Here is a 24,546-nt window from a genome sequence, read left to right as displayed (position 1 = left end):
CATATTTCAAGTTTTTAGTATTTAATAACTAATTATGTAGCACTTGAAATTGCATTATCTGTATTATCTATTATATAACAGCTCTGAAAAAATCCATTTCATACTTTCAAGGCTTTATTAAGTTTTTATAAACAAGTTATATTTATGTAAGCTATATTTAATAAATATTTTCAAGATGGAATTAAAAGAGTTAGCTTTGGAGTTGTACAAAAAATAAGGTCATTTATGGGCTCAGATAAAGGTCTTGATAAATACTTTATAAATCACATAACATTTTGCTGATAGAGAAATGTGCTGAAAAAATATATAGTTTAGGAAATTCAGTAGCCAGCCCTCTAAGTCACTCTTCCATATGTATGTCATTATCAGTCTTTACAGCACACAGTATTTTTAAGTTTCAGACTACATAACCACAGAAAGATTTCACTGGAGGCCTATAAAACATGGTATGCTACAGGCAAGAAATATGTTCAGTATTTTAATTTGTATCATTAGGAATGCTCCAATTAAAAAGTGCAGCTTACCAGACAGGTGACATCTCCTTACTGATGTACCCTTATCTGCTATAAATTTGTCCAGAGATTTATTTCAGTAAAGGGTGAAACTGATTAGTACAAACACCTACCAAGCTAAAGGTTTCTCTTCTACTGTCTACTTTGGCTCTTGTAATGGATACATCCATTACATCTTGTATGGATACATCCTATAACCAAATACTTTCCATAGAAACAATTGCAATTTGTCAATTGCTTAAGCTGCATAAGTCATCCTCAGAGCCGTGAAATTTTTTCAGTTGTATTTTATCTCCTTTCATCAGCTATTTTTCTTTGTCTAGAAATGTTATTAGTGATATTAAATTTAAATGTTAAGTGTTTTCATGTGAAAATGTTTGGACCTATCTAGAAATCAGGTTCCTTCAAAAGGGAGAACACTGCCATGTTCACTTGGGCATTACCCATTACAAGCTGTACACGATCAACCTAGAACATGCCACTGGTAATGCCCCACTTACATCCCCAAGGACTGTAGTTTGGGAGGGGCTAAGTACAACTCATGGTAGCCTCAAATATTCATAGTGAGAACAGACTCCTTGGAGAAAAGAGACTCCATCTGAATCTAACCAATGCGAGGATATCCTACACTTTTTATTTGCTCCCTAATTTTTGTCACAGGGTTTGTTCACCTCCCCAAAATCTTCAGGGAAAAGTTGCAAAATCCAGGTATCAAACAGTCCATTAGCATACTCAGGTCTTACCTTTGTCTTGTCCCTCATAGAACCTTTTCCCAAAATAGACATTTTTGTCAGTGTTTCTTCCTGTAAGCGCTTTAGAGAATTGCCACGTGGACCCAAAAGTTTTCCCACAAAGTTGAACTACAAGAAAACAAAAAAACATTAAGCTCATTGGATTTTTAAGCATAAATGAACAAGGAAAATGGAATATTTTGCTGAAACAACTTTTTGTTCTAGGTGCAAATAAGTATTAGATCATAAACTACACAGTCATTAAGTCATTAGGACAGTTAACAGCGTGTCAGTGGCTCTACCAGGTGCCAACACAGAAGTATCTGAACTCAAAGAACTCTAATAGTATAAAGAGAACTTTGTGTTTATCACATTCAACACTGAGAACAGATGTACTCAAACTGCAGTTTGATTTTCAACAACTGTTACCAGGTACATAAAACCATAAAAACAAAGCTGGCAGCAGTCTCAGAGACAATACTAGCCAACCAAAGCTCTGAAGAGAAAGAAATCTTAATTGCCTTATCCTCCTTTGAAGATTTATGAAGTAATACCGCAACCCAGACAATATACCCTACACTAAAACACAGAAACAAACAGGGAATTAAATCCAGCGAACAGAAGCATACAAATCCAGTCCCAAACCAGAACCAACACTCAAGATCTTCCCAACTACCACTCAACCCCCATTATCACTAAAGTTTACCAAAACCAGTTGGGGTTCATAACCACGGCACTACACCATTAAAATAACTAGGGAGAAGAAAGTGGTGAGCCACAAAAATAAAGGAAGACAAGGAAAACCCAACCATTTCCATTCATAGAAAACACCAAAACATACAGCTGGTGCTCTTTCAGCCCAGAAGGTGCTTCAGAGGGAAAGCAGGCTAAAGAAAACAGGTATCAAAAATCCATTCATAATAAAGGAAAACAAAAAGGGAGAATCTGCCTATTGTCACTTGAACACAAAACTGGACTTAGTAGAGCTAGAAGCTGTAAAAGTTCTCACGAGCACTGCTCCATAGGGCATAAATTCCCAGTCACACATACCATGAGAAAAGCTGTGTACATTCAGCAGTCCACTTTCATATATCACTACACTGTATTTGGAAGGTATATAAAATTTGAAGTTACAGAGCAGTTAGAGAAGACTTGAGGATTCACTTAAAGTATGCAGACAACTACTTCAGTTGGGAAAAAATCACAAAAGAGAGCTGATAAACATAAACACTTGGAAGTTGGTAGGGAATGCTGTAAACACTTCCTGAAAGTAGCAATTTATTCCTGTATCGGATTTACATGGCAAGGTTTTGGCAGCAGGAGGCTGCAGGGGTGACTTCTGTGAGAAGATGCCAGAAATTGCCCCCATGTTGGATAGAGCCAGCTCCAAGACAGACCCACCACTGCCCAAAGCTTAGCCCATCAGCAACATTGCACCTATGTGTTAACATGGGTAAAAAAGCGTAAAAAACACTGCAAAATTGAGACAAGTGAGAAAATGTGAGAGAAACAGCCCTGCAGACACCAAGGTCAGTGAAGATGGGGGAGGAGGTGCTCCAGGCATCGGACCAGAGATTCCCCTACAGCCTATGGAAAAGACCATGGTGAGGCAGGCTGTACTCCTGCAGCCCACAGAGGACTACAGTGGAGCAGACATCCACCTGCAGCCCTTGGAGGACCCCACCCCAGAGCAGGTGGATGTGCCCTGAGGGAAGCTGCAGCCCATGGAGAGCCCATGCTGGGGCAGGCTCCTGGCAGGAGCTGTGACCCCATGGGGGACCCACACTGGAGCAGTCTGTTCCACAGGGTACAGTCCTTCAGGAATGGACCCACACTGGAACAGTTCTTGAACTGCAGCCCATGGGAAGGGCCCACATTGGAGCAGTTTGTGAACAACTATCCTGCAGGAGGAACCCCAGGCTAGAGCAGGGGAAGAGCATGAGGAGGAAGGAGCAGCAGAAACAGCGTTATGAGCTGACCACAACTCCCATTCCCTATGCCCCTGTGCCACTTGGGGGAAGGAGGTAGAAGAGTCAGCAGTGCAGTTGAGCCTGGAAAGAAGGGGGAGATGTAGGAAAGAGTTAGACTAGATGATCTTAGAGGTCTTTTCCAACCTTAATGATTCTATGATTCTCTGAAAGGTGTTTTTAGTTTTGTTTTATTTCTCACTATCCTTCTGTTACAATTAATCAGCAATAAATTAATCTTCCCCAGTCAAGTTTGTTTTGCCCATGACCAACTGGTGAATGATCTCCCTGTCTTTATCTCAACCCACAAGCTTTTCATCTTACTTCCCCCTCCTCAATAGAGCGAGGGGAGAAGTGACAGAGCAGCTTGGTGGGCACCTGGCAGCCAGCAAAGGTCAAGCCACCACAATTCCTGTCAAAATACTGCAATAGAGATTACTTCAGCTACTGTTCAGGAATATTTACTACCCCCAATGAAACTTTGTAAAACCAGGATATTCACACTGTTGGAATCTAAAGTGACACAATCATGTCAACAGAAAGACCATTTTAGGCACAAGTAAAATATAGTGATGCTAAAGAGCAAACAGGCTTAAACTACTTCTTTGTGGCCTCAGATTTATGAAACAGTGTCCTGGTTTCAGCTGGGATAGAGTTAGTGTTCTTCCTAGTAGCTGGTATAGTGCTGTGGTTTGGATTTAGTATGAGAATAATATTGATAACACACTGATGTTTTGGCTGTTGCTAAGTGGTGTTTACACTGGTCAAGGACTTTTCAGCTTCCCATGCTCTGCCAGGTGCACAAGAAGCTGGGAGGGGGCACAGCCAGGACAGCTGACCCAAACTGGCCAAAGGGCTATTCCATACCATATGATGTCATGCTCAGTATAGAAACCAGGCGGAGTTGGCCAGGGGGTAGCAGTCACTGCTCGGGGACTGGCTGGGCATCAGTCAGCAGGTGGTGAGTGGCTGCATCACCTGTTTTTTTTTCCCTTGGGTTTTGTTCCTCTCACTCCCTTGTTGTTTTCCTTCTCATTACAATTTACTATTATTATTTTTTGTTCCAATTATTAAACTGTTCTTATCTCAACCCATGAGTTTTCTTACTTTTGCTCTTCCGATTCTCCCCCATATCCCACCAGGGGGGAGGAGGGTGAGCAAGCATCTGGGTGGTACTTAATTGCCAACTAGGGCTAAACCACAACGAACAGTTTGTAAGTTCTTTGACTGTTCCTCTACTACTGTGTCACTAAAGGGCCAAGATGAGCTTCTTTTATCTCCCTATTCCTCTGGAGAAGTTTGAAAACACTTAACAATAGGGTAGCAGCAGCTCAAAATCCTTTACTGCTTCATTGGAAGTACTGATAGAAAAAAGGCCCAGCTGCAGTCACCCTACAATGCAGAAAGTCTACAGCTCCAGTTCACCTACTTCAGCTTTAGACAAAAAGAAACACAAGCATTAAAAGCCTACTAAATATGAAAATATAATTTTATTCCCCTTGGTACTTGCAAGTTCAATTCCCAATGTAGACCCGAGTTGGAATCAAGATACAATTGAGCAAATTGCTTATGGATGACTATAGTCCACAGAAGCTATTAAATTTAAGGCCTTGCATTAACTAGTCTTTTCTGAAATTATCAGGCCAAATAAAGAAATTGTCTGAGGATTTCTTGACATTTGTTTTGAGGTATATTCCTTTTTCTTATGGGTCCTAAGATACAGTTAAGGAAAACATTCCCCAGAAATAAGTTGCCCAGGAAAACAGTGTAAGTCTCCCATGCTGAGAATATTCAGGACCTGGGGCCACTGATGGGGCCCTGTGTAATCTAATTTACAGTCATGATTTCAACAGAAGGTTGGACCAGATGTTCTCTAGAGGTCCCCTCCAACTTAGACTTCTGATTTTATTATTTCTGGAGGTATAACTGCAAGGAAAGCAAACAAATTGAGACAATTCATAACAAGTCTGAACTTCCAGAAGTCAGTAACTCCTTGTCAACAGTTTCCTTAGATAAAGGATCATTACTTTTGAACAGGGAGTTCATAGTTAAGCTCAAATGAAAACTTTCCTAGTGGAATACACATTTTTCAAGCATTACTTAAGATTACTTATGTTTACTTTAAAATAGCCTTGTAAGTTATTAGTAACAAAAATAAACACTGCATACACTTAAAATGAGAGATTTCTCTATTTACAGTAAAGTATGCTGAAATTATTTCAGAACGTTGAGTACCTGTCATCCAATACAGTCTAAATTTCTAGCAGTAATCCTAGTTAAAATAGTCAGATGAAATTTTACTCAATTTTTGACAGCAATTTAGGAGTAAGCAAGCATGTATTTAACTATGCAATGCATTAGCTCTGAATATGACTTCCTAACTGGAACAAACAACTACCTGACAATTAAAATACAAACTACAAGTCATAACAAATGGAAGTTTATACCTGCAACAAAAGTGAAATCCACTTTGTGTCTAATCAAAGTAACTAAATGGCTTCAGAACTCGGAAGGTGTTCCAAAGCACATTTGTTTACTCCAGCTGTATTGTTTATTTTAATTAAAGCCAAATAGTTTAATATGTTGTGTATATCTAAAACTTGACCTACAAAACTTGTAGGTTGCCACCCAAGTTGTCAAACGTTGTCATCTTCACAAAACCAAAAAATCTCTAGTGTTGAAGCTAGATGCTATGGTAGCAATACAAGTAGCTGCACAGATGACATGTTCTAGACAACACATTTAATGAACATGAAAATGTATTAGCTGTATCCTGAGATCCACTGAACTATTCTTTCCTGTGCACCGAGGCTCCAAATATTAGATTTGACAAGTCTGAAGCATGAGAAACCTGTGCTGCAAGTCTGAAATTCTGCTGATTTGAAAGCACGGTACCTCTGGATGTAGCTTAAAAACACGACTAACATTGAAGGTTACTAAAAAATGGCTTGCAAGGCAGTCCAAAGCCTTTTTGCTCCCATGTAACACAGCTAAAAAGCTTTGGAACACTTCAGTTGATTACTCCATAATAAAATCCATTTCTGATATTGAATGAATCCTTTCAGTAGAAAACAGATTTACTTTGAACAGGTACTGGATTTTGTTCAAACTATTAGTTTATCTCCCTTTTACATCAAATTGGAAACATCTGATCAGCAAAGGTTTGTTTTGAAATATTTCGTATAGATATAGAAACACTTAAAAATATATCAGCCACTAAGTTACTATCATTATTAATACACTACTTTATCCCCAGCAATCAAGGAGTAGAAGGACTCAAACGTAAAGGTACAAAACCACCACACAGCAAGACAAGTTTTCATTACAAAAGCAACAAATCCAGGCTATCTGCTGGTGGAACAGAAGCAAATAAGCCTGGCATATCCAAGTTAGCTCTTACACAAGATAGCTCATGTACAAGTTTCATGGGCACTTCCCATGCCTCACATTCCTAGAGTTTATTTGCCCAAGAGCACGAGAACAAAAAACAAATTCGGGTTTAGTATTGAACTCAAGCTTATAAACTCTGAATTATATCTCTGAATTAGAGGCACTGGATAGTAACAAAAGAACATCTGAGCAGCTCCATACAAGTCAGATCAGTCACATGCACTAGCTCTGGCTCAGAATCAGACATGCCAGACTCCACTCTTCACTCACCCTTCTCCCTAGTATAGCATGATCCTATCTGAACTGCCATAAATACCCAAAATTGTCCTCAAGTTCACTAGCTTCAGATTAACTTTGTATTAAAGCAGTCACACTGCTTTCTAATGCAAGCTGGTCTGCAAGCTATCGCCATATTCAGTTCTACAGGATAGCTGAACTCTGAAGAGCCAGCCATGAATGTGATTCATCCAGCGTAGAATAATTGATGTTAAATCAAGGCTTGTCTATACATTAAGACAGCTTCTGATGTCTTAGGTAACAATCAGGATCTTAAGGATTATGGTATATGAAATGGAAGATCAAGTCCCCAACTCAAAGTTGCTTCTAGACCAGCTCTGAAGGATATGCCAAATATGGCACCTCAAACAAAATTACAGCAAAACATTTAAGGCATCTTTGCAAAAATACTATCAAGATTCAGATTAACAGAGCTGAGAGGATACCATTGGAGAAGATGGGAAAAACTGTTACCCCAGCTACAGTTCAAGCCACATACTCCAGTCATGATAAATGGTACCCTCTGTAGTTTTACATCACTACAAAGTATCACCAGATATACATTAGTTTGAGCAAAAGGATGTGAGATTTATAGGGTGTTCTTATTTCCTAAAGCCTCTGATAACTGAAAGCACATACCCCAATATCTACACCTCTGGTTTACTTTGTGGTTAAAGATACACCATGAAGTGCAACAGCCCCTTCTCAAATTCCTCAGATACGGGATTCTATCCCTTGGCCACAGTGTCCACTAGCTAACAAACACTGGTTAACTATACTGAAAGCATGTATTTGTTCCACTTTCACACATTATCTTAAACTTCTGTATAACTACAAAATCTCTAATTTAAAATACATTTTTAATAGAAAAAATTTAAAGAAATAGAAAAATGAATCAATAATCAGGTTTTCGCTTGGAAATTGTTTCCTTTCTAGATATTCATAAATCCTCATTTTAAGAAGCATTTTTACAGATATAGTACAATGGAGATTAGGGACATCGCTGCTTAACAGCCATTTCTTCAGAATCTCCAAATCAAAATATGACTAACAGTTATCTAGAGATTTATTTCCTTACTAGATCACTGCTTGAAACTATTCCCTGAAAACAGTTCTGGAAAAAACACAGCTACAAAGAGTATACAAGTGAGACATTCTCTTCATAAGCATTTGATCTACTATACGAATCTCAGCAAAAAAGGAACTAATGTCAATGCTACAGAGTTTTTAAATGTATATATTACAGAAAGGGGGATATAATAGAAAAAGTAATTCCTTGTTTATCCCCACCAAGACAAGTCTGCTGAGAATGGTTCATCCAGCTTAAAATACTTAGTGAAAATATAAATGCTTGATCAAATGCTTTCCTGTAAACCTCTAAGCAAGCCATTGTCATTAAAGCCATAGAAAGCTTTCTTGGCATATTACTTTTCTGCAATGGTTCCTCTGTGATAGGGTGACTACTAAAAAATAAAAATAGTTAAATTGAGATTCAGAGCATTTTCCCTTACAGCGACCTGAAACCAGGAAATCAAGACTTTTCTTACTCATTTCAAGAAAATAAGGTTTCTAGAGAAAGGTAAATGCTTCAAGCATCTATGTTGTACAGACTACTCTCTCCTTCACACAACACAGTAATAGGTCTTTAAACATTTAGTCACAACAGAAAGCTTAGTCAATTACTATAAAGTTGCTCAAGAGTTATCCCTGGTATTACATTTGATGCTTGTTTCTCCATGTCACTTAGTTATACAACCACATTTTCTCAGTCCTACCCTAAGAAATCCTCAGAACTAAGGTATTATGAAAACTTGTTTTCTAACTAGTCATGTGATTAAAATATTCATCTCCCCATGACTTTACATAACAACTGTAGATACACTGTATATGGCAATGTTTAAAATAGATATTGTTGTGGTTTAACCCCAGTCAGCAACTAAGCACACAGATGCTCACTCACCCTCCCCGTGCCAGTGGGATGGGGGAGAATCTAGAAAAAAGTAAAACCCATGGGTTGCAGATAAAGACAGTTTAATAGGACAGCAGAGGAAGAGAAAATAATAATGATAAAACAATGTACAAAACAAGTGATGCACAATGCCATTGCTCCGCAGCAATCGGCACCACCTACTGATCGATGCCCAGCCTGTCCCCAAGCAGCGATTACTGCTCCCCAGCCAACTCCCCCCAGTTTATGTACTGAGCATGACATCATATGGTATGGAACAGCCCTTTGGTCCCCTGGGGTCAGGTGTCCTGGCTGTGCCCCCTCCCAGCTTCTTGTGCACCTGGCAGAGCATGGGAAGCTGAAAAGTCCTTGACCAGTGTAAGCACTGCTTAGCAACGACTAACAGTGTTATCACATTATGCTCATACTAAATCCAAAACACAGCACTATACCAGCTACTGGAAAGAAAATTAACTCTATCCCAGCTGAAACCAGGACAGATATTTTCACTTTAAATGTTGAGCTAAAAGGCTTAAATGGATACCAGTTCCGTAAGTCAGTAACTTTTGAGAATATATGTTTAAAGTATCACTTCAGGGACACAACATAGAGTATTTCTTACCAACTTCTGAGATTTACCCAGTATTTAAGTGTAGATCTACGAGCAATTTTTAAAATGGTAGCTTGTCACAAAACTGAAATTATTGTTCCCATAGTTTTGATCCATCTCATGGAAAGCCATCATCATTCCATTTATCATCCATGGAAGCTATTTTTCCTCCAAATTCAGAACACTTGAGTTCACTAAACTGACAAAGCAGAATCAGATTTCTGAGACTAAACTACTTCGTGATGCATATTCATTGAATGCATGGGAGGGAGATAACTCCCTCCTGCCTCATTTGTACATATCTAAGCTATGAAACACCTTTCACACATGCTGGCATTTCATAGCAGTGTTAGGATAGATCCAGAGAGTCCCTCCACCAAGACAACCACACCATGACCTTCCATGGCCAGCTCTTTTTCTGCCTTTATCTAAGTCTGTGCAAGTTTGAAGATTATTTTCAAGCATGAAATACAACAGAAGTACAGATTTAAGGGTCACATTTTCACACTTGACCTAGACTCAGCTGAGGTATTCAGCTGATCAAATAGCAAGGTGTATTAAATCACCCTGAACTCCATTGCGTAAGCTGACAAGATCTCATTCCACTAACTGCAGTTTAGAAATCCAGCATCCACATGGACTCCTACATATAGGTAACAATTTAGAACTGAATCCTACCTCAAAAAGTTGGCCCTTTTCCTATAAGGTTGCATAAAAGCCCTAACCTCTCTAATCCTTGCTTGTTGCACGTCCCAGTTACAATAGGAATGTAGACAGCATTACCACAGCATATTCAAGCCTCACCTAAATACCTCAGATTGAATTGCTGTGATGTGGAAATTAGACTTCAGAGGAATCTGTAGAGCTGGACAAGCCTGAAAAATTACTAACAAGATTGTATACAATTGGATTTTGAAAAGACTTGACTGGACCTGCAATCTATAGAAGAGTTTCCACAAGGTTTTGTCTTACCAAGTAAGACTGTCACCATATCAACACATATTAATGCAGGTGTTTTTCTAATGTGTACAGGAGTCTAAAGCACACAAATGAAGAAATTAATTCAAATGCACCAGCCTCAAGCAGAAACTGAACATAACACCTGGGACTAGCTTGACAAATTATTTCATAAAGCAGAAAAAAAAAATCAGGCTGTCTTGGTTATTCTATCACCTTCTATCAAGGTCCAGACATGAAAAAAACATTTAGGCCAACTAGCTCTAGTATGAGATATTAGGCCTGTTAACATTGTCAAAGTCAGAGCAAGACAAAAGGTCCCAGCTAAAGTATATAAATACATAGCACCACAGAAGCAACCAAGAGCCATTAGGTAGGAGGTAAATTAAGTACATCACCACAGACATTCAACTGTTTGCACACTAAGCAGAAGACCAGAAACTCATAGGGTTTTTTCAGGGAGAGAAAAGATGCCCAAAAAGTGAAATACCTACTTTTGAATCTGAGGCCTACCAGATTCTTTTCCAATAGAAACCCGGCTGCTCTGAACTTCAGTTGAATAGCTTTCTGCTGCAGTTAACCTGTCACCTTCCACGGCTGACAGAGGTAATGAGGCTGAATTTGCACAGAACCCAGATATAAGCCCGTGAAAATATATCTGACAGGACAGGTAATGTGAGCAGGCATTACAATGCCAGGTTGATCAGATCAGAGCTAGGGCTGCCTGACCCGTGTTGAGGCCATTATGATTTATTCAACGAGTCAGAGTTAGAGAGGAGTTCTAAAGAGGGAAAGGGCAATGAAATACTTAAGAAAACTTAAGTTAACCCTGTGTCAGGTCTAGTAAGCTGACTGAACACTTGTAGTGCACTGGTGGGCTGTTTTGGTCCAGAGACCTCATTTATCACAAAAAATTGATTGATATTTCATTAATCCTATCGATATACCTGAACAGGCATCTTTGCTTGCTGGATTCATCACTCGCAAATATAAGCAAAGGAATAGTTTCTGCTAGAAAAATCACTTATATTTGTAGTTAGCTTCATTTTCAGATATTAAACCCTGTTACGGATTTAATAACTTTAATAACTTGCTTTTTTAATCCTGTTTAAAAGCAGGATCATTTATTTGGGGAAGCACTATTCTAATCATAAAGTTGAAGCAAACTTAATTTTTCCTCACCACTTTCTGAATACCCAAGTTTGCCAGATTCCATCCAAACTGGTACCCTAATGCTAGTTTGACAGGTTTATCAATTATTGTAGTGACATGGTCAGCTTCAAACAGCAGATTCTCAGTTCACTAATACCAAAAAGACTACATCTCCTGAAAGACTGGAGGTATCTTTTTGTTCAGGATCTTGCACTATAACAGCATTACTGTGGACTGCAAGCATAGAGAAAGAGATGCCAGCTTGCTAGGAGAACTGCTCTAAATTCAATATTCACATGCAGAAAAGCTTTTTGCACAGATTTCATCCATATTTAAGTCTTAAATTTCATTCTTCTGAAGTATTTGTCACCAATCCTGATGAGGAGGAGGAAGAAAATTGCTCATAAATCAGAACCAAATCTTTTAACCATTTTTCTGAGGAACTATCACTTGGCACCTTCTACAAATGACACATTTGCACTAATACTAACACCTCTTGTAGCCAAAATGGTCTAGAAAACTGCATACATGCACAGAAAAGAACAGCATAGAAGCGTAAAGCATTTATGTGAAGTATAATTTCAGGTTTTATAAGCACCACATAATACGTTCTGCTGAAGTCCTGCAGAATCTGAATATACAATGCATGCACTCTAAATACAGCTCAGTGAAACCAAGATGACTGGAATCATTTCATATCTACCCCAAAAGACTTGATAAATCAACCCTAATTTCTGAGTCCTCCTCTGAACACACTTAACAGAAGTGGATCATCTTTAGAGCAAATATTAGGATGCAGAAAGACTTTCTTCCCCTGTGTACAGGCATTCAAAACTCATGACTCCCTGCAGACTACGGTATGCCAGGATAAGGCTCTCAGTTTGCTATGTTGAAGCTATGTTACTTCATACAATTTATATAGGTTTATTAGATCTCAGAAATAAAACCAGAAGCCTGGTCCTAGTAAACAAGTGATACCAAACTGCAGTGACCACTTGTGGTTTAGGGCGGGTATTTTTCAGGGAAGTTCAAGAGTACTGTCATAAGTCTGAATTCATACTCACCTCCCAGACTACTACTCTACAGTAAGAAATTTCAATTCCTTTTGACTATATGGAATCTTTAATGAGTAAGCTTTAAAATAAATATCCATGTATATGTAATAAAACAGAAGTTTAAGAAAAATTGAGCCCCCCTATATCAGGGTAAAAATAAGTGGTATGCAATCTTGAATTCACTGGAGCAGTATTTCATGAAACTTTGAACAGCAGTAAACCAATCCCTGCAAGTTCCCCAGCATAGTCTGAGGAAAAGACTGACAGAAAGTCTTCCTAAAGAAATGGAGGAAGGAATGAAGGAATTCCTTTCCTCCGTGAGCAGAAACAGAAGCAATCTTGAAGTTTAGTAGGAAGAAAAAGCCATTTCAAACAAGTGAAAAAATGCTAATCTGATTTTCATAACATTAACCTTAAAATTTAAAAAGGGACCAAAAGAATAAAGGTTCCACAGCCTATTGAATGTTGAATAAATGCTTCCAGGTAGCGATATTTTAATGCAGGATAATACTTGGCAGTAAAGAAGTGTTAAGTGGTGGTCAAAGACATTAATAAAACAGTCCCTACCCCTCCAGAACAGACTGTATAATTTAGTAGTGCAGATTTAACTAATTCAAGACTAACAATGGCTGAAACTTAAGAGGATGAGAAGAAAAAGTTCACACTTTTATGGTGCATTTTAAGCTGCACTTCTACCTACAATAAGAAAGTTTCAAAGCCTGGCATCAGAGTCAACTTAAATATATTTCATTCATTTTGCTGTTCTGAAGAGGAGGATCCTTCTATCCTGAAAATATGATCCATTTACCATTTGTTCTCAACATACTATTATTTTGTGTGACCAGCACCACTTTCCTACACATTTATTCCAACAAGAACCATTCCTACCTTAGAACTTCTATGGAACAGGCTGCAGAACAGCAATAATAGAGACTGTTAATACTATTTTAAATGTAACAGTTAAAAAAATAGTTGAGATTAGTGGAATATCTTCTATAAGCACTTAGATTTATAAAATATGAAAATCGGGCTTACCTTAGGGAATTGTTTTACTGGAATCAAAACTTTTTGTCCCAACTTCATATTTTTATTGATGACTACATCAATATACTTTTCTTCTTCCTTTCCTTCCCCTTTTTGGAATTTTTCAATTTCTGTCAAAGGAAAAGAGTTAGTTATTTTCTCAGTTTAATACAACAATCTAAAAGCTGAGAATCTTCAAAGGCAGTATAAATTAAAAACTTCAAAACTAATACTGTATGGCATAATACATACGGCATAATGTGTAATTAACACAATTAGTTACATAGGTCAATGGGGTAAACCATGTTTTGCTTTTTCAGGCTTTAATACTCATATTCACATCAGCACCTTGAATTAGCACTGCAAGCATTTTAAATGCTAACTTTTAGCTTAATACTTAGGATACATTTACCTTTTATATGGCTCAAGCAGGAAAAACTATTCTTAGATACCTTTATTCATTTTTAAATTCAAAAATTTACGGCATAGTTGAATACTTGACTATTTTATCCCTCTCTACTATAAACAAAGTATAGTTTTAATGGTGGTTGTCTACAGTGTACTTATGAGCAAATGTCAAATCAATCTTTCAAAATTTCAGGAATGGAATTGAGGCACACAGATCATACCCAAAAATCTGAGATTAGTGTTATACCAATGACAACAGAATTAGGAATGAGATTTAGAAGTTCAAACCCAAGCTGCATGACTACTCATTCTAGAGCAACATACAAAACTGATTCTTGATTATAATTCTCTCCAAACATTGACTCTCCAGTGTGCTAAAGAAAAACCACAGATTTCATTTCATTGGTGGGGAAGTATGAGCATAAAAGGAAACTAAAAATGAAGCACTGCTTGAAGTCTTTGCTGGACTGGAGTCCAGCACACTGCGAGTTGCAGTGTTAAACATGTTAGCACAGGACATACCAAAAATCCAAACAATTTCAGAAGTGTGACAAAGGTTCTTCTATGGACATGTAGCATTTGTCCTCCCAAGTCTTCAAATATCTTGTTAGTTTTTAACAAGAAAACACACCCTTCTACTCTACTTCACCAGTAGAAGTTAATGACATTTATCAAGACCTTGAAATTTCTTTAGTGGGAATGTGATCTTATGCCAACAGGAGACAAACAAAAAGTTTTGAGTGCAAAGAAACCAATCAAAAATATAGAAGGATAAAGCATCCTTTACGTACACTTCAAAAGACAATTTAGTTTAAAAGTACTTGCAATGAAAAACAGAAGGAGTAGTAAACCAACACATTTCTTACTACAGAAAAAAATCCATGCATCATTAGCAGCTTTGTTTAATGAATACCAGTTCATTCTCATTTACCACAATAGAAATGAAGATGCTAACATCTTTCCCAATAACTGAAACTCCAGTCTTCCATGCAAGTTTTCACCTCACCAGCATAGAACAGGAAATAAATACAACTGTATTTATTCAAATTAATGTTCAGTGACTGAAGAACTAAGAAAGCCAAACTACCCTAAGACTACCTGAAGGCTTCTTGAAAGAAAAGCCTTCCCCAGCTATACTTTCAAATCTTCTTGGTAAGCCCCTAGGAAGTTTTTGATTCATATGGATTCTAGTAAAGTAAACATTCTGGCAGAGCCCTATCAAAGCAACCCTCCTCTGAAGTGTCCTTTATGTTGCAGCATGCTCAGAAAAAACTCCAAACCCCTCAGCGTACTGGCTGGCAACTACTGAGGAACATATTTTAACAGCTGAATCCAGGTAAACATGGAATTCACACGTTCTTTGTAGATGCCACTTTATGAACTAGAGAATTATGGGCAATCAAATAGATGTAAAGTTACACTGAAATTCATTTCCAGATGAAATTAAGAGTGAAATTTTATAGGGCATGATGTTCCCACTCAGAAAGCAGGTCATATATTTTAGAAGTCAAAGTTTCTGAATATCACATTCAGACATAAGAGTGTAGTACTATCACAGCACTCAAATACAAATAAACTACTTTTAACTAACACCCCTGCTTCCTGATATAACAGGGCAGTTATCATAAAGCTCTTTGATTTCTCTTGGAATACAAGACTAGATACTTATAGGTTTGTACATTTTAGAAGTGGAAAATAGAAACATGACACTGATTTTTAATGCTGCAGTTGGTATACACTATTAACAGTATAAATACTCAAAGCTCAAAACTGATCAGAAGTATGTTGTTCTTTAGCAACATTTTACACCAAGAAATACCAAATATTAAAATTGTAATAAAAATACATCCACTTTGTCGTGACTGAAGCAAATGCATTTACAACAAAATTTAATATGACTTATTCTATTATTGACTTTAAGTGTTAGGACTAAAATTTGTTCAGAAAAAAAATCAGAAAAGCACAGTTCAACTCCATTCAAGATTCAAAATTAATGCACTGTGTTGCAGTATTTTGGAACAGATCAGTGCAAAGATAGTTAAAGTGATACAAGATTTTAGAAGTTTTCAGTAGCTATAGTTACTGTTACGGTGAAGGACTTTCTCCTGAAGTAATCTAAACCTACAAAATAAGAGTACCTGTAACATCAAATCCCACCATGTTTTTACAAACTGGTAAAGCTAAAAATTAGTTTTCTCCTGTTGAGTCATATACTACTGTGCACAACTGCACAGTATGGCATACACTGCAATCCCCCTGCCCACCTGAAAATTTAATTTCATAAAAATTGCATTTCTAGAAGTAGTAAGGAATTTTAAATTAGAACAACAAGTTTATGAATGAACAGTGGTTTAAGGACCTTCTCAAAAACTGTCAAGAAATATTATACCTAAGTGCGTTTTGTTTCAGGAACATTCAGAGGTCTCAAACAGACTTGTCAGGGTTAAAATGTATTTGAAGAGTTAAGAGCCAAGTTCTAACAATATCTCAGTAGCATTCCTCAGGTGAGCCAGCTGCATAAATTCCTTAAAAGATCAATACACTGTTATTCATATTTCCTAAATATTTTACCTTACATAAGTTATTTGAATTCAGTATTTGAAGGACATGACTGCAACAACTTAAATCATGCTAGATATACTCATAATTCTATGGTATTTTGATTTACTTAATACAAAAAATCAAGGTCATAGAACATTCTTGCTCTAGTGATCACTCAACTTGAAGTGGCTAAAGTAAATATTAAAAGAAATCCATTCATTACTCTGAAGATCAGGTTTCCTACCCCAAATAGCTACATACTTTTTATTTACCATTTTAAGAACAACCATTTCTTTCTTTATTGTAACTTCCACTGTTTAATCAACTTTATTTGCTTGAAGCAGCTACTGAAACCCATAAGAGGCTGCCAATTAACTCTTAGCAAAATGGATCACAGTTTTCCCCATTTGTTTTAAAGTCAAAAGACTTGTTTTTCTTCTAATAAACAGCCATAGACAACTACCATAGCACTACAAAGTAAGATTTTCCTATTATGGTCCAAAGTTAATCAAACTGACTTAAGACTTTATGCATACTCACTGCTATCATAAGACTTTCATTTTGAATGAACAATGTCAAGGCCACTGAATTACTGAAAATTTATCTTACATTGAGACCACATTTTATCTCAGATTTCTCTTGTCATTCTTTGCACTTGAATCTAAGATGAATATGAAATAAAGTTAAGCATTGGAATTTTACCCATATCTCCACAGCTCATTCGGTATCTATCACATACATCAAGCTTTAGATAATTAGGGAAAAATGCCAGATCACACAGAAAATCCAATCAGATTTTCAAGGTCAAATGGATAGGAAGATTTGCCTTTTCCTAATCCTTAGATTACATTCTGTAGTGCTTAGCTATATGAAGCTATGACATTTCCTAGATCACAAATAGTAAATAAACATGTGATTAAACCTTCCCATAATGCTAGAGATTAAAATCCCATGTTCTCAGACCAAGGATGCAGCTAATGCAACAGTCCGGGAATTTAACTGGATGAAGCAATAACTGCATGGATTTTTTTTCTTTACATTTAATCATAGCAGAGAGATCTAAGCAATGATTACCCCTCAGTTAATTCACCAAATAATGTTGCTAGATACATCAGATAATGACAAAGTAGAATTGTTCCATGTTAATCTTTAGGTAGAATTAATCTTCCTGTGACAGAACTACAAGCCAGGATTCCAGCTCCCTCTGCTAAGCCAATATAAATACATGAGTTTAATGTTGAACAAAGTGATGCTCTGTATTCGTCTGTAGTAAATCAATGTAATCAATGTAAGATCAAAGGTCAAAAACTCAAAGTAAAGGACAAATGCAGGAAACATTTCTGTTAATACAGTGTTTCCAAAACACAAGATCAGGGAAAACAGGAACCAGGTAAATTTGTCTGCAAGTCCTTGAGAAACATTCTACTATTTTTCCTTAGATTCAGAAGTCTTATCAGACACCCTATTAAAGCTAAATCATTTCATACTAATTTTTTCTACTTTGCATGGGAGAACAAGTGAAGAATCCAAGCCTTATTATTCTAGCATACCCAAATGATCATGGCTTCAGAAAACATAGGACATTGATAGAACTGCACTGCAATTTCACTAGAAATAGTTTCCACATTAATTTTGAAAATGAAAATATCTTAAGAGTAACATTATCCTTTATAAATACTCCTAAATAACACTTGACTGAAATACACTGAAGAGGTTTAGGAAATCACTAACACTATGCAACAGCAGCAGTATATTTTGCTTTATTTGGACAATTCCAATTTTATTAGCTTGTAGCTAAGAGAAAGTAACATTACAATTTAGACCAAGTCAACCAAACAAGTCTGTTATACAGCTACTGAAGCATTCCCCAACAATAGTACTTCCCAGTAAATTCTCAAGACTGTGTAGCTGACTTAGAAAAAACACACCATCTCCAGTTCAGAAAGCTCTTAATTTCAACTGAAGGCTGTGGAAGTATCTTTATATACTTTCCCTGTCCTTTTAACTCTTGAAAAATCTCTCCTATTGACCATTGCTAGAGATACAACACCGAGCTAGATGGATAGCTGGTCTCACCATACGATTCCATATGGTTTCACATTAGAAAAAACTCAAAATTATGGCACTACAAAAAAAACAGACTTTTGGCTTATTAGTTTGCATTTTAAAGATCTCCATTAAGGAACACACCCAAGCTTTAATAAGAGACAAGCTTCCAGAGGAGGAGGGGGACTCCAAGTCAGTTGTAGCAGAATTTGAGAACAAAAATAGTTTTTCCTTAATGGAGAAAAACATGGACAAATATCAGTTGAGTTTCCTCAACCTTTCTACAGTCCTTCCAGTTCAGAGTATCAGTAAGTACTTCTGAAACAGTCTTTGGGATTAAAACATTGCTTTTATACCATGTGTAAAGTTTTCCAGCATTCTATACTGTTTCTTATTTGAAAATTTTCATTGTGGCAAAATCCGTACTTGTATCTCAGGCACATTTTAAGCACACCTATTCTGAAAATACCAGCAGTTAGAACTTTTGCAATGAAGCAAAGTCATAGAAAGTCTGCTACACTGGATGTTAGTTTAATGCTCACAGTCCTTCCATGGCTGCTTCTGCTAAATCCAAAGTGCAGTAACATAGGATTATGAACCCAACAATAGTTCTAATTTTGATGACATTGATGACAGCTTAATCTCATTACTGTCATAATAAAATAGTCTCAACTGTGCTTCAGATTATACATCTCTTACACTGGACTCCTTTATTTCCTCCCCCACTAATGGGGCAATTAAAAGTTACCTGAAACAGTACCTCTCCAACAAATACTTCTTTTCAGCTGAAAAGAGTACTGTGCAACATGAACTATAACCACACTAAGGCTTTAATACATTTCAAAAGACTTTCTGAAATAAACCCCACAGATTTCCTGAAGGCAGCCTCTAAGAGACCTACTACTCACTCTCCCTGTCCTCTTGATCAGTATGAAGCTGGATGACTCTCCCAATTTTTGCACTAAACAGAAGAGGTAAACTTATCCTCCTGCTTTTGAGTATCTTAACACATGTCTAGCATAGCCTAGTTAGATTTAAAATAGTTTCTCTGTGTACATATTCACAAGAGACACAGAATTCCTCAGTTTGAATTGTATGTAGCATCCCAATCCCCCACAAGAAAAAACACAATTAAGACAGCAGCAACTAAACATTTTCTGATGTAAACAAATATCCCTTTTTCCACCCACAAGATTTTTCCCAAAACAAAATACTGATTTGTGTATCTTCAAGAAAAAGGCAAATTAGAGAACTAAAGTAATCACACAAAAAACAAGAATAGCCTCAAAAATTTTAAAATAAGGGAGTTAAATATATGGGGAGTAGCTACATGTAGATCTACCCAGAATGGGCCTAAAAGACTCGAATCAAAAGTGTAATAAAATTTTCAATTTTTAATGCAACTGCTTTATTACTACACCCATCCCCATTCCTCTAGGAACTTCAGAAAACTCCACTTCTCCTCAGCCATCATTTTGATACTTTTAAAAGAGCCTGTTTTTAAATCACAAGTTTAGCCTCCACAGTAGGTCCTAATTCTTAACTGGCATAAAAAGTAATACATTAAGAGTATGAACTGTGCATAAGAAACATAGGAATTTGTTTCAACAAATGCACATTATTACAATAGTTGAATTCAGAATAACTGTCTTTTATATGCCACCTTAATTTTGTAGAAGCAACTGACAATGAATCTAATTTGAATTTACAATAAAATGACTGGTTCATGCTAGAATGTCTACAACATTCAGCATACTCAATAATATCCCTGTTGAAGGACTTAAACCAATCTTTATTTAAATTGCATTCACAAGCATTGTAAGTTCTATTTTACAGTTAAGTACTACTGTCTGCACTGATTTGAAAATACATTTCAGTCACCAATATGGCAAATATTTTGAATAGGCCTTTTTATTTAAGCAATTCAAAACTAATTGAACACCTATTACCTTCACATCAAAAATGACTACACTAAAATATGTTCAGACTGATTAATATTAGCAATAAAGTAGAAAGTACCACAGTGGAAACTGTCAAAAGCAACATCTCAGATATTAACAGATGTTCAGTCTGCCTTGCTCAGGAAAAAAACAAGATGTAAACATAGGCTTCAGTCCCATATACCCACCCTACTGCACTGAAAATTACTATTTATCTCATTGTGATGAGAGCTTCTGAACTTATAACAAAGTGCTAAAATTTCCTATACGACTTATCTACTCTTGACAATTTTGTTTAAACATGAATGTTTGTACATTAGCAGAGTCAAGAATTACTAACTGCAAAAATGTCAACTCATTTGCTCCACAACTTATATATATTAAGTTGCCTTGGCATTTTTGTATGTGGAAAAACAGTACCCAATGTCATACGGTCACGTACTTCAAACTTGGAAGCTCCATCATATCAGGATGAAAACATTTGACTTCACTGTTCCTCCCTGCTTCAGGAACACCTAACCTTGCTGCCTAAACATTGGAAAAAGCATTGGCTTTTGTCCTGCTTTGAGCAGGAGACTGAACCTTCAGAGGTTTCCTAAAGTCTCAGGCATCCTATGATTCTTCCTATAAGGAGAAGGTGTCCAAAAAGGGACCCATGCTGTCTTGTATTTACTTACTGTATCTACTGAGCAATAGCCTATAGATAATACCATTCTCTTTCTGCAAACACTTTTTTGTGCTTCCATATGACAGCACAAGTAGCCCTCAAGCCCCAAAGGCAAAGCTCTGGAAGCCTTCTAAACTATTTAGATGGTATGGAGGGGTGAGTATTAAGTAGTTCCCTCAAAAAGCAGCATATGCAATTGGCAGTACAGATATAAAGCTACTTTGGATGCAGATTTCAAATGTAAATCCATGACTTTTTATTCTAGAAAGGGATCCAACATATAGATCATCTTATACTGTTTGGGGCATAGGGCTTAGACAAAATGAAGTTAGTATTTTGTATCAAGAGCCCTTAAAAAAGCTATTCCATCTTTTTCATTTATATGTATGAACACAATCAGGTAACCCTCACACAAGATTTAAACTTGTCATCTTGGTGAGTCATCAAGGGTCTATATGCTTTCTTCCTCATTATGTACATAGCACTATTCAATAAACTTTCCGTGATTCTTTAAAAACTTTCACAAGAAGGAAAAGCATAATTCAGATCTCATTTGGAAAAGGGATACAACCCACAGCTCTTAATATGCATATATCACATTTTAAACTATTGCTAAGTTGAAACACTAACCATAGCACATCCAGTTATTGAACCCTAAAGCAGGCAGACTTGAGCACTATTAAAGACCACATTTCAAGCTTTTTAAGGCACTGGCAAAGACAGTGCAATCTAAAAATCTGCTGACAGACTCAAACAAACCACATGTAATACTGGAAGATACTCTAAGATGTATTTTGGTAGTGTAGGTATTTTCCATCCCCATATTTTGTATAATTGATAATTACACAAGTGTACCACTGTTTACCTAGCATTATGCAAGATTTATGTAGCCATCAGCAAGACAAAGGAGTGTTATCTTCCCCTACTTCTCTAAAAATCATTTTTAGCAACTATAGAGCTTTGCCAACACCCTCTGTCCCAACTGACAGAAGGCCAGGCCTCACACTCCAGCAACCCTTAATTCAGTAATGTGTCTATCCTATTGATAAATCCTAATAAAACATAATTCACACCTATAAGTCACAATTTAATCACTAAACCAGGTATTTCAGGAAACATCCACAAGCACTGAGGGAGCTGGCTGATGTCATTGACAGGCCACTATTTTTGAAAGGTCATGGTCATCAGGAAACATTCTTGATGACTGAAGCAAAGCAAGTACCAGTCTTATCTTCAAGAGCAAGGAAGAGGATCTGGGGAACAACAGGATAGTACGATTCACCTTGACCGCTTGGAAGGCAATGCAGTAAACAGCCCTGGAAAACCACTTCCAAGCATATGAAGGACAAGGTGATTGTGAGTAGTCTGCATGGATTTATGACAGGGAAGTCACGCTGTACCAAACTAAGAGCCTTCATCAATGTGAGTACTTCTCATCTGTGGAGGTATTCCTATTGTTGATGCAGACAAAAGCAGCTGATGTTGTCCATCTAATCTGTAGTAGGGCTTCTGTTACTGCCCCTATACCATCCTCATGTAAACTGATGAGGTACAGGCTAGAGAAATGGACAGCGAGGTGGACTGAAAACTGACCTGCCTGACTCACAGGGTTGTGATTAGTGGCATGGTAACCAGTCCAGCTGCGAGTCGGACACTAGTGGTGTGCCCCAAGGGTCAATACCATTTAACATCTTCATCAGTGACCTGGATGATGGGACAGAGTGCAGCTTCAGCAAGTTTACAGACAATAGAAAACTGGGTGAAGTGGTTCAAACATCAGCGGGTTGCGATGACACTCTGAAGTACCTTGACGAGCTGGAGAACTGGGCAGACATGAATCTCATTTAGTTCAAAGCAAAGTGCAAAGTCCTGTACCTATGGAGGATTAACCCCATGCACCAGAACAGACTGGCAACCCAATAGCTAGAAGGCAGCTTTGCAGAAAATGAACTGGGAGTCCTAACAAGCTGAACACTAGCCAGGCATGTATGCTTAAAGGCCACCATGATCCTGGGCCGCACTAGAACAGCACTGCGAGCACTGTGAAGGTGGTGATCCTTCCTCTCTACTCAGCACTGGTGCAAGTGTTAGCAAGCTACTTGTTTGATTTCTACTGTTTTGCAGAAGAGTTTTGAAAGGATATTTTAAAGGAAAGATTTGTTCCATCTTTGGTATTTTTAAAGAATACTAGTTCTAGTGAATTCTGTCCCTACCCCAAGATTTATTTCTCATGAAATACTGTAGCCCAGAAAGCTACAATTTGTTACCTGAAAGCATGCTAGAAATTCATGTTGCATCATAGGATTACATGTGCTCAAACAGTCCAGAGAAACAGATTCAGACAGATCCGATGTACAGCAGTCCATTGTTTCCCCTCTCCATAGCCCCACCATTACTCTGTTCTGCATGGATGGAAGCATACACATTCTTCCAAAGGTACAAATTTCTTCCTACTGCTTCTCAGAACACCATGCTGTCTAAAACACACTTCTGTCCAATAAAAAACTCATTGTTCATATTACATAGTGTTAGGGAAAGGAACAGAGATGAGGCTATCACAAGCACCCATAATGCATCTAAATTCTTACACTGAATTCAGTGAAACTCAGAGTCAGCACCAGACACTTAGGATTTAGAAAAAACTCATACCCACTGAATCCAACGTAACCATTACCAACAAGTGTAATCTCACTCTTACTACGGAAATTGAGAAAAACATCTCTAAATTCTGTGACACTGCACTGGTCAGGTGAATGCTACCACTACTTTGGTGCCTGTAGAAGATTAGCTATTGAAAACAGTATATGCTGGAGTAACCTTCATGCATATCTGTTGACTCAACCTAGTGTTCTTAAGTTTCTCAGCTTGTTGATTCTAACACAAATTTCCTCATCCTCTGACGTAAATTGCTCTGAGATTCCTGAGACTACATGTCTGCAGCTTTGTTTACATTAAAGCACAAACTATTCACATATGAAGAGGTAAACTTGTACAGAAAGAACATGAAACCAACAGGTGAATGCAAAGGGGCATAATGGTGTGGATGGGTTGTATTTTAATCCATAAAACAAAAATATAGCTCACAATTACAATTTGAAAAATGCGTTCAGAATACTTATGAAAAAGGTAACAACCAAGAGATCCTAAGGCATTTGTATATTCTGGTCCACAGATGCATGAGACAAACCTATGGAGGTTAGTTGGTGCATGGAGAAGAAAGAGGACTAATTCCAGCACACCACTCTGGATTACTTTAACACACCTCTAATCTTTCAGAAGGCCATTACTGACACTGCCAGCAGACAAAAGAGGCAACACACTAG

At 37.3% G+C, this 24,546-nt stretch overlaps 1 protein-coding gene across 5 annotated transcripts in view; it reads right to left on the bottom strand.

The window, feature by feature from the left end:
• KHDRBS3 (KH RNA binding domain containing, signal transduction associated 3) overlaps positions 1 to 24,546 on the bottom strand; it is a 95,873-nt gene that overhangs the window by 56,326 nt on the left and 15,001 nt on the right. For all 5 annotated transcript variants that reach the window (XR_012774597.1, XM_075495321.1, XM_075495322.1 and 2 more), the window contains exons 2-3: positions 13,634 to 13,752; positions 1,256 to 1,372 (exon numbers count right to left, since the gene is read on the bottom strand). Coding sequence is in view for 4 of the 5 variants with exons in the window: in XM_075495321.1 (XP_075351436.1) it covers positions 1,256 to 1,372; positions 13,634 to 13,752 (236 nt within the window). In the remaining variant the exon portion in view is untranslated. The remainder of the gene's footprint in view (positions 1 to 1,255; positions 1,373 to 13,633; positions 13,753 to 24,546) is intronic.

Source organism: Mycteria americana, chromosome 2 (assembly GCF_035582795.1).
Source record: "Mycteria americana isolate JAX WOST 10 ecotype Jacksonville Zoo and Gardens chromosome 2, USCA_MyAme_1.0, whole genome shotgun sequence".
NCBI classification, from domain to species: domain Eukaryota; kingdom Metazoa; phylum Chordata; class Aves; order Ciconiiformes; family Ciconiidae; genus Mycteria; species Mycteria americana.
This window is presented reverse-complemented; position numbering and strand designations above follow the sequence as displayed.